At 37.1% G+C, this 11736-nt stretch overlaps 1 protein-coding gene across 1 annotated transcript; it reads right to left on the reverse strand.

Moving 5' to 3' along the window:
* Positions 1-495: 495 nt before the first annotated feature.
* Positions 496-7813, reverse strand: LOC131960884 (ras-related protein Rab-39B-like). Its single transcript, XM_059326156.1, has 4 exons — positions 7691-7813; positions 5284-5516; positions 3682-3952; positions 496-2081 (listed from the first exon to the last, which is right to left on the reverse strand). The coding sequence occupies exons 2-4, from the start codon at positions 5496-5498 to the stop codon at positions 1926-1928; spliced, it is 642 nt and encodes a 213-aa protein (XP_059182139.1). The 5' UTR covers positions 5499-5516; positions 7691-7813; the 3' UTR covers positions 496-1925.
* Between the last annotated feature and the right edge of the window lie 3923 nt (positions 7814-11736).

Here is an 11736-nt window from a genome sequence, read left to right on the forward strand (position 1 = left end):
AATAAAACTGGCTTATGATGGGAAAACAAATTCAACAAAATCCATGGCTGTTAGGATAAATTATAGTTTTATTTACGTCACCTTTTATTTCTTAATGTCACTTTTTATGACAGTGGTGTCACCTTCCAGCCAATCACAGGCCTCCCTGCTTCTTTATTTAATTTAGCTTCACAGCCACCAAATTTAGCCAGTTAGCTGCTGCTGGCTAGAAAAACATGCCACCTACCTTACTATACAATCATGTAAAAAAAATATTAGACCACCCTTTTTCTTCAATTTCTTGTTCATTTTAATACCTGGTAAAACTAAAGGTACATCTGTTTGGACAAATATATAATGATAACAAAAATAGCTGATAAGAGTTTAATTTAAGAACTGATATCTAACCATTTTCAATGTTTTTTCTTGACAATATCCAAAATCATTATCAAGAAAACCATTGAAAATGGCTCGATATCAGCATTTATAAATTAAATGAGCTATTTTTGTTGTTATCATTATATATTTGTCAAAACAAATGTAACTTTAGTTGTACCAGGCACTAAAATGAATAATAAAGTGAAGAAAACAATTTTTCCATGATTGTATATACTATATAAACATATAAACAGGTTTATTTCTGCTGCAAAGTTGACATTTTAACATGGTTGTTGATGGAGCTAAAGACGATTACTTTGGGTCAATACAGAGATCACGCACTATGAACTTCATTCACTCATTTATTGACCCTAAAAACCTTGTCTTCTTAGAAGTGGATTTTCTTCTAACACGAGACAAAATAAGAGCGTCATTGTGGAACAGAATGCGGCACAAAAAACATTTTATCTCGGCTGTTGTTGGAAGCCAAAGCCTGATTGAGAACAACTTTAACATTGTTGTTCCTCAAGCTAACAGGAGCTAATTAAATAAGTAAAGGTCTAAATGTGGAAGCAGTTGTTGAATCAGAGAGGCATGGGGCATATCATAATGATGAGTTCAGCTGGAATAATTTCCTTCTGTCAATTTTTTTGGCTCATTTTTTGACATTTTTATTCACTTTATCTTTTTTTCATTATTTAATATTGAACATGTTGGGGTTCCATACAAATGGCTTTAAGGTAACGTCTCAACTGTTCTCATTAGTAAACCAACACAGAGTATTAAACATGAATTTGGGTACTTACCGTATTGAAATCTAGCTATGATCAGGTTATAATGGCTATCAGTGAGCAGCTACAGTAGCTTTTCCTTTCAGCAAATCTACCACTGAACACTTTCACAGTGCAAACTCTTTCTCCAGCAGGCGTTAGCGGGTCGCAGTCAGACAAACAAACATGACAAGAGTCCAGCTGAGTCTCAAACTTTGGTTCAACTTTCATTATCATCCACTCTCTTTATGTGTTAAGCCACTTGGATTTGTAGTGCAGTACAATCAGCGAAGATCTGCTCCTGTCTCGTCTCTCTCACTGGTTATAGTCTGTACAAGGTTGCAATGTATTCTGAGGATTATGAATCATGAAAAGGAGGAGGCGTGGCTCAGGTCTTGGCATCACTGTTTTAAATCAACATCAGAGCATGGACACACTGCACTGACAGTATCAGTCTTTAAGAGTGTGCTGGAGTATAACTGTACACATCAGGAGAAGGCCAAACGTGCAGTAAAGCTGAAGTGTTGAGAAGGTTATTACAGTCACACACACACATGCACACGGACAGAACAGTGAGAGCGTTAGGATGCTTCTTGTGCTTCAACATCAACGAAGAGCCGTACACAGGCGCCCCAAGGATAAAACAATGTCTTTAATATAGAAGTAAAGTGTGTAGCAGGGAAAATATCCCCCCAGAAAACTGGCCTGAGTGCAGCCAAGGCGCAAGAGACATCTCCGACAGATGGAGTCCACTGAAGTGTTACTACCTGTCAGCCTCACACGCTGCAGACAGCTCGATCAGCAGAAGCACTGCCGGCTGCCCTTGGTGACCTCCTCCGAGGAATGGACGGTGTTGGGAACAAACCCGCTCTTGACGCCCTCCCAGCCATCCTGGATCTTGATGTCCCCGCTCCGTACCAGCTCGAAGATGTCCTTCGTCAGGTCCACAAACGCCTGAAGTTAAAGAGGAAAAATTTAAAACCATATCGTACAAATCATCATATGAATCAAAGCTGATTTGCACATTAATGAATGGGCTAACCTAGGTCCAACGGCCCCAGGGCCTCCTCTAAAGATTGAGAATAATTATGTACATGACGCTGCAATACAGCGACATCTGGTGGTAGAAGTGATGGGGATGGTGCGGCACTAAGAAGCCCCCTCCTCTCCTCGCATATTTTTCATGTTGATACAAGATTTTTTTTAAATCACAACATATACAGGTGCATCTCAATAAATTAGAATATCATGGAAAAGTTTATTTATGTCAGTAATTAAATTCAAAAGGTGGAAATAACATATTAGATCCATTACACAGAATGAAACTTTTCATGTCTTAATGTATTTAATTTCTTCTAATTATAATGATTATAGCTTACATTTAATGAAGATCGAAAATTTAGTGTCTCAAAATATTTTAATATTACGAAAGACCAATTTTAAAAAGTATGTTTAATATGGAAATGTTGGCCTCTGAAAAGTATGTCCATCTATATGACTCAATACTTGGTTGGGGCTGTTTAACTTGAACTACTTGAAATTGACTTTTCCATCATATTCTAATGCAGGGATTCCCAAAGTGTGGTGCGCGTACCCTCAGGGGTGCACGGGCTGCCGCTGGGGGGTGTGCGAGATGAAAAAATGTAATGGCGGTCTGATAATTACACAATTACATTTTTTTCCCCACACAATAAAGAAGTGTAAATAGTTTGATTTCCTTTGTAAAATGTAAAATCAAAAACTGTAATATTCATTAATTAATAAATGCAAGCTATTCAAATGCACTTCACCTTAAAATGAAGCGTCGAAGAAGTTATCTTCTTCCATTTTTCCAACCTGTGTTATGATGATGGCGTTGTGTAACCTCCACAGTCATTTAAACTTGCTGCAATTTTTGTTCAACACGGCTCAAAATATTATAACATTTTCCCAACTTATCTGCTTTCTGCCTCCGATCCTGAGCCTGTCATCATCCTCTTTGCTCTCAAAAGTGGAAGCTTGCGCATAACTTTGTTGCATTAACTCATTAGTTTCAGATTAATTCAAATGCGAGAGCGCATTATTGTGATCGTGGTTATTTTATTATGTGTGTTCTGGTCATTTGAGCATGATTAAACATGTCGCCTTTAATATGGCTATAAAAAAGCTTATTGCATTCTGTTTTTCTGAAGGTGTGGGGGGTTTGGGGTGCGTCAACCCAGTTGGGACATAGAAGGGGGTGCGCGGCTAAAAAAGTTTGGGAACCGCTGTTCTAATGTATTGAGATGCACCTCTATATCCAACACGCAGCTTAGTAGACGGCACACAAAGCGACAGGCAAGACAACCACATGTAGCCTAATAGTTAGCGACAATGAAGCTTTCACACCCAAGTGGTGTTCAGAAAAGGAAGAGAACCAAACAAAATAAATAAATAGTGTGTCAACCACTTAGGGATGGGGGGGGCTCATAAAGTTTTGTAGCCCAGGGGCCTCCAGTGATGTTAATGCACCCCTGGCCACTACGTGTGGTTTCACAGCTGATCTTGTGAAGAAAAAGTAAAATCTCATCCACACCTTCTCCATGTTGATAGATTTTCGTGCCGATGTCTCCACGTAGCGCATCCCGAAGGCCCCCGCCAGCTTCTCTGCCTCCTGCTGGGTCACCTGGCGCTGGGCCTCCAGGTCACACTTGTGACCGACCAGCAGGAAGACGATGTTGTGCGGCTGGACGTGGCTCTGGGCCTCCTCCAGCCAGTTGTGGACGTTTTGGAAGGACCGGCGGTTTGTGATGTCGAAGAGCAAGAGTCCACCCACGGAGTTACGGTAGTAAGCTCTGGTGATGGACCTGGAGGAGAAGACAGAGGGACTGGGAATGTCAATTTGTTGTTTTGGCTGAAAACTAAAACTACTTAACTACTTACCTCTCCTGTCAAATTGACCCATTTCAAAGTTTTGAAAATAAAAAAATAAAAAAAGTAGTTAAAAGGATATTTTCATAAAAATTAAAAACAATTAAACTGTAAAATAAAATTTAGAAAAACATCAATGTCATGTGAAACCATTATATTTAATATGTAGGTCTACCAATGTACATTAAAAAAAAGTTTTAACGTGCATTTTTAATGAAAATTTTGTTAATTTTCCTCATTGAACAATGATCTGTGAGAGGTAAAGAACACCATTGTACTAAATATTGACTGAAATGGTTAGTAATGGAGTTATTAATGAAATAAACTGTATATTGGGATATTTTAGCTTCTGACACTTTTGGATAATTAAACATGCCCTGATTTATTGCTGTTCCTGAAAAAACAAACATAACATGAGGGTTAAGAGATTCCCCAAAAATGCACTTTTTACTTCAGTAATGAAGGGAGAGGAACTGTTAACTGCTGGTAGTGATGGGATGCAAACTATTGGCACTATTCTGTATTTTCATTATTATTATATAATATGTTCCTTATGAAGACATAAATTGTTTTTTAAAAAGGGCATAAATACACAGGCTAGTTAATTTCCTAAATAAGTTGGGCACTGTGGTTTAGAAAATGTTAATCAAACAAGGAAGAAGGAATTTCAGGATTTGGATACACAGTGAATGTACTTGTTAGCAGGATCGATGTTTTGGAATGTTCATGGGGTTTTTGGACAACATCACTAGAGTTATCTTTTCATATACAGGTGCATCTCAATACATTAGAATATGATGGAAAAGTCCATTTCCAGTAGTTCAAGTCAAATAGCCCCAACCAAGTATTGAGTCATATAGATGGACATACTTTTCAGAGGGCAACATTTCCATATTAAACATACTTTTTAAAATTGGTCTTTTGTAATATTACTTTTTTTGAGACACTGAATTTTAGGTCTTCATTAAATGTAAGCCATAATCATTAGAAGAAATTAAATAAATTAAGACATGAAATGTGTCATTCTGTGTGTAATGGATCTATATAATGTGTTATTTTCTACTTTTTGAATTTAACTACTGACATACATGAACCTTTCTATGATATTGTAATTTATTGAGATGCACCTGTATGCTCTGTGGGGTTTGAATGACTCCATATTTAAAAGCAGCAGAGATCTGGGTGATTTTTGTTTTTTTTACAGGGCATGATGCAGTTTTGTGGATGTATGAAGAGAAGATGGAGGGGGAAAGACAGATGTGTTCACCTGAACCTCTCCTGACCCGCAGTGTCCCAGATCTGGAGTTTGATTCTTTTGCCTGGCTCGATCTCCACCAGACGGGAGAAGAAGTCCACCCCCACCGTGGGGTCTGACACCTGGGCGAAGCGGCCCTCAGTGAACCTCCGGATCAGACACGACTTGCCGACCGTGGAGTCTCCGATGACAATCAGACGAAACTGATAAAGCCATATTGTCTCCATGTCTCACCTGTATAAGATCTGTAAAAGAATCAAATTGAATCATTCCCTCATCAGTCACTGTGCTCCATATTAGGCTGTCAAAGGTCTTGTTTTGTCCAAGAAACCAGAAGAAATACAAAACCCAAAGACACTTAGTTTACCATCATCATGCAGTCGTTTGCAAAAAAAAATAAATTTCAAAATACAGCATTTAAATGATCTAATCTATATTACTACATATTGTTCATGTCCCAATGCATCTTATTTTTAGAAGAGATAACTGGAAAGTGAAAAGAAAGTTGATGAAAAGATGAAGATTGAGCTTTATTTACTAATTATACTGAGAAAATGTTGAGACAATTGAAAGTGCAAAAAAAAGTGTAGTGAGTGGTTTTAATGTAAGAACTATACGAGAAGAAAACTAGTTTCTATGTGAAACTGCCCACATAAGGTGAGAAAGGTGTTTTGTTTTTTTATTAGTCCAACAGTCAGTAGCTAAAACCAAAACAATCCAGACTGATAAATAGCACTACAACAAAGAGGGGTAATGTGTATTTTTTAAACTGTGAGACAGCAGTGTGCTTTCTGTCAGAATATATGACATTAATAACATAACCTTTTCTTGCTCATTGGCTGCAGTTTTGCTCAATAACAATACCAATCCCTCCAAAGTCATACAATAACAACTAATGATATAGATGTGACTGGATCTATAAACGAGATAATAACCCAAAGGTTTCATGTGATGTTTAATATTAACATAACAAAATAAATAGTTACATTTTAAAAAATTGCATAAAATCTAACTTTGGAATTGTTTTTAAAAATAAAATGAAAGCTGATATCATTATTCTTATTAGAATACATTTCTATTTCATGGCAAAAAAATATTTTTTTTAACTTTTTGGATTTTAGTACTTTGTGCTTTTGTTCATTAAATTATTTTTTGAGTGAATATGAAAGGGCCTCTATGGCTCGTTATCATAGGAAACAAAGTTTGTTATAAAATGATGATGGAAAAACAATTTATTTTGAGATAATTACATACATTTCTAAACCTAAGACAACAAATAAAATTGACTTATGATGGGGAAAACAAATTAAATAAAATCCATGGCTATTAGCACTGCCATAAATTAATTTTTGACACATTTTATTTCTTAATGTCACTTTTCATGACAACAATACCAATCTTTCCAAAGGCATGCAATGACAGTTGATAAAACAATTCAGATTTGTATTTGTAGTTATTTATTTTTAGCATAGGAAAGGACAACTACAAAAAACAGAAATTAAACAAGAATAGTAAGTGTGGGAGAGGTTAAAAAACCCTATATGCCCTTATAAAAAGCACCTCCCCAAGAAAGTATACAAAAATTCAAAAATAAATCAACGAGAGAAAGCAACAACAAATAACAAAAAAGAAAGCAATACAAGTGTCATTTTATAGCGCACACACACACACACACACACACAAAAGTCACAAATAAAAACATGGGTGTGTATAAACGTAAAATAATTGTATTTGAGTGAGTATGTATACAAGATAATGATCCAATCAATCACAACTATACTGGAAAATAAACTAGTAGGAGTCTTGATTTAACAGGTAAGCTTCCAGTCTTAACTTAAAATTATTGTTGATCCAACACACTTTAAATCTTCCACAACAGAATGAAATCCTCATCTTTAAAAACAGAGTGTGTGTTAAAACAGATTCAGATTAAAATCGTGTATTTAACCCACAGACTGTGTGGAGCACATGGATAATTCTTGGATTATGGCTGCCACCATGAGGGGAGAGTAATGGGCTCAGAGCATCTCACCAGCGTCCATGTGATTTACAGTTGGGTGATCTAATTTAAGGGGAAGGAGGGAGGGGGAGGCCACTCCTCTCCAACTCAATAAACATTGGTGTAGTCAGCCCCAATGTGGATAGTAGGCTGGATGTTACACAGCCATAACACACAATGAGGCCTTGAGGTAGCAAAACATAAGCTCGCCTGCTAATCAAGACTGCTGCTTTATAATAAATGTTTGCTTCCTAGAATACCTCCAGTGTTGCTAATAATTCCATATCATGCAAAGTTTATTAAAAAAATATGAGTAGATTATTTCAATTATGAGGCCCAACCCACTTAGCTTAATGCAAGTATGAGTTTTATTTATTTGTGCTTAAGAATCAGGACATTCTAATAAAAACAGTGACTTACCTTAAAATAAAGAAGAGCTCAGTACCTGTAAAAAGCAAACCCCATATCGATGATTACGTCTAAAAATGATCCTCCAGAGCAGCAGTGGTTGTGTTAGCTACAGAAATAACCTGCCAATAACGTGCAGCATACACAGCAAATTTGAAAGTGTTACATCAACACTTTAAGTGTTGAATTTTACTCTGTCAAAGATAACATATGGTCCCAATCTGTACAGAGTAAAAAGTACACTGGACATGGTGTTAAAATTTAGAGTAGATTTTAGAGTAGATTTTACACTAAATAGTGTTAAAAATTTACACTTCCAGTGTTGATAAAAATTTACTCTGAACACTTTGAGAGTTAAAATGACACTCATCAGTGTTAAAACTGTGTGACTCCTGTTAGTGTAAAATGTTCTCAACTCTGTCCAGTGTTGTATTGACAATAACTAGGGTTGAAATAAAGTGACTCCTATTAGTGTTAAAACTTTTCTGTACTCTCTCCAGTGCTACATTAGCACTCGTAGGGTTTAAAATAATTTACTCTTACAAGTGTTAAAACTTTTCTGTACTCTCTCCAGTGCTACATTAGCACTCGTAGGGTTTAAAATAATTTACTCTTACTAGTGTTGAAACTTTTCTGTACTCTCTCCAGTGCTACATTAGCACTCGTAGGGTTTAAAATAAGTGACTCTTACTAGTGTTGAAACTTTTCTTTACTCCATCTAGTGTGATATATTGACACTCACTAGTGTTGACATTTATTGTTAAAAATGTAAAAAAATATTAATGTTAAAACTTCTGTTAACTTTGTCCAGTGTTAACACTCAAAGCCATAAACCACAGTAAATGTATTACATGAAAAGTTACTTACAATAAATTCACAACACATTAAAGATCATGCTTAATCTGTTTATTTCCCCACATGGTAAATTATAGAACAGCCAAATATCCTCTGGACATTTAAGGGACACAAAGCAAGTTCTCACAACAGAACAAGGGGAAAAAATCTTCCATCAGACACAGTGGGGGAAAAAAATAATACAGGTAAAAAAAAAAAAGAGCCAGAAAATCAAAATAAATCAAATAAAGTGGTTTGAGTGTGTAGTATGATTGGTTTGGGTGTGACTTGTGTGTGTGTGTGTGTGTGTCGTGACTGTATGGTGTGACGTGTGTGTGTGTGTCGTGACTGTATGGTGTGACGTGTGTGTGTGTCGTGATTGTATGGTGTGACGTGTGTGTGTGTGTGTGTCATGACTGTATGGTGTAACGTGTGACTGGTGTTTGTGTGTGAGATGGGACTAGCTGGCACTGACCAGTCATCAATTCTCATTTGATTCCTGCAGTCGGTCTGGGATTGCGACCATAGGGTCTCATTTGTGAACTGGTCAGATGACTGAATTTTAAAGAAACCGCCCTACAATGGCCTACTAGTTGTAGGGCGGTTTCTTAAGAATTCAGTCAACTGATTGGCACTTGAGAGAAACTCAGAAAACAAGTTTGCAAATGAGGCCCTATGGGCGCGACCCCAGACCGACTGCAAGAATCAAATGAGAATTTGTTCAAGGCTAATCTGACTATGGTGTGTGACGTGTGTGACGTGTGTGTGTGTGTGTGTGTTCAAACCACATTCACGTCAATCAAATTACAGTAGGGGACTATGTAATAAAAATAGTCCCTTGCTCCATATGACATGAGCAAATCAAAAGGTTTGTAGTACACAATGTCTGTCAAACATAAAACCTTGCCTGGTGGATTTCTCTTTCTCAGAACTTTGAATGCATGTAAATGATCATCAAAACAAATTGCTTCAAGAGCATAACCAACCAAATAAACAGTCTCCTCTTTAACAAAAATATCCTTAAGTTGGTAAAATACTGGCATTTCACTGGCAAACTCACTACATACGACCATATCAAGGCGGTATTCTGTACCGTGCTGCTTGACCCATTTCACTGACAAAACCTGCATGTCCACTGAAACTCCTAACTTGGCTGAAATCTGTTCACTGACATGTGACATCTTTCCTGGACCAATCGTTAATCTATCTTGGCTGAACATTTCCCATTTATATGCTACATTATGTTGGTGTTTCTTGGCTAAAGTCATAGTGACATTCTTAAAACTCTTCAGTTGCTTTTTAAAAAAATTGTGTTTAGCCTCATACCGCATACACCATGAGTGAAGAATAGGACCAATATTTCTGATGCATCGTGGATAATGTGTCATGAAGTGGTGCTTCGGTAGGAGATTCCTTTCAGGAAACAAAGACTTGAAAAGTTTATGATGCTCAGCAATTAAGTGCTTCAGATAGATAGTCACACCCTCAGTAAGAACAGGAGAAAAGACAATATTTACAATTTGTAGAAGTAAGAGAAGGAGCTGCCAGTATGAATCACCTTTCTGTATCAGATCACCAAATATCAATGGAAAATGGCGGAGAAAACACCAAGACTGGGAAGCATTTAGTCCCAAATCAATGCTCCCATCATCTAACTTGATTGCAGGTGGACGATTGCTCCTCTGTGTGTAGCCATAGTTAAATGAATGAACTCTATAGGACAAATCTTTTGCAGTCATAAACTTGCCTTGTACATAGTGCTGTAACAAAAGTTTTAACTCAAATTGTGCAACTCCTTCCAAAATGTCGTGCATTACATCAACAGAAAAGTTGTTGGTAGTATTGAAGTACTGCAGAGAGTTCAATAAGCAAGCATCTTTCACACCGTACACATGAGGTGTTGTGGGCTTTGACTGCATAGATTCACAATGCTGTGAGTGCATGTGTTTTGTTCTCAAAATCACTCTTGGATCATCTTCAGAAAACACTGTTTGGAAATCCCCTTTCTCAGTGATACAAAACCGGCAACAATAACGAGCACTAAATGATTCCACAAATCCAAATAAGGAATGTATACCCAGATTGTCTCCAGTTACTTGGACAATACTGCCATGTACACGGCCAAGGGAGGGTATGTCAATACCCTCCGTTTCAAGTACTGTCAAATCTCTCACTACTGGCTCCAGAATGGAAGCAAACCCATAGTTTTTAAGGTCCTGGGTATGGAAAAGGGCAACTAGGTGTATATTTACCAACATTGAGTTAAATTTGGGTGGGAAATTTCTCAAAGTAAAGTATACACCCCCAAGCTTATGAATACCCTTTTTTGATCCCAATGGATTACAAGCCTCAAAGTCGTCATAAAAAAGTTGGATTTGTAGTGCATTTTTCTCTTTAGAAAATAGAGGATGTCCTTTTATATACAGCCCATCTGCCAAATCATAGTAAACTCCATCTTTAGAATTGTGCTCTGACTTAAACATGTCAACGACGTTTGGGTTCTTCAAAATTGACTGCAATGTCTCAAGAATTGGAACATAAGAGAAGGTATCAGTGATCGTGACTTGATCATAAGTTCCACTTGTTTTGTTTTTTCTACTATCAAATCGAACACCAAGGACCTTCTGAACTGGTTCGACTGTTCCCCATTTACAACTAAAATAAGCACTCCGTTTAGATTCTGAGTTCAACGAACTGAAAGGATTTTCCATATTTTCAAAAGACTGTTCAATTTTTTTTACAGTTTCTGGGTCTTTTGAATATGTACATGTAGCTATGTCTTTAGCTTGACCCTGTATTTCTTGAACAATTTCTTCCATTGAAGATACAAAAGTATTCACAGTGGTCTGGCCTACACCTGCAGCCTGCAATTGTGCAATAGCAGATGCACACATATCACGTATGTTCTTGTTAGATATTGGTACAGCAGGGGTACAACTGGAAGTTGAAGGTAAATCAACATTGCTAAGATCATTATCAGTGGCTTTCTCTGCATACATGTTAGCTAACAAAGTAGGATCTGGACAGTCTCCAGCATGTGCCCTGTTCAAATGCTTCCTAAAGCCTGAAAAGGTAGCAAATAAACAATGACAACCTGCCTGACCACATTTTAGTTTTAAAGTTTTACCAGGGCACATTCCATGTACCAACTTGAGGTGCCTCACAAGCAAATTGGTACTTTGATGAGAAACCTGGCAAACAAAACATAGAACTGGAGGCATTTT

Source organism: Centropristis striata, chromosome 22, assembly GCF_030273125.1.
Source record: "Centropristis striata isolate RG_2023a ecotype Rhode Island chromosome 22, C.striata_1.0, whole genome shotgun sequence".
Lineage (NCBI taxonomy): Eukaryota > Metazoa > Chordata > Actinopteri > Perciformes > Serranidae > Centropristis > Centropristis striata.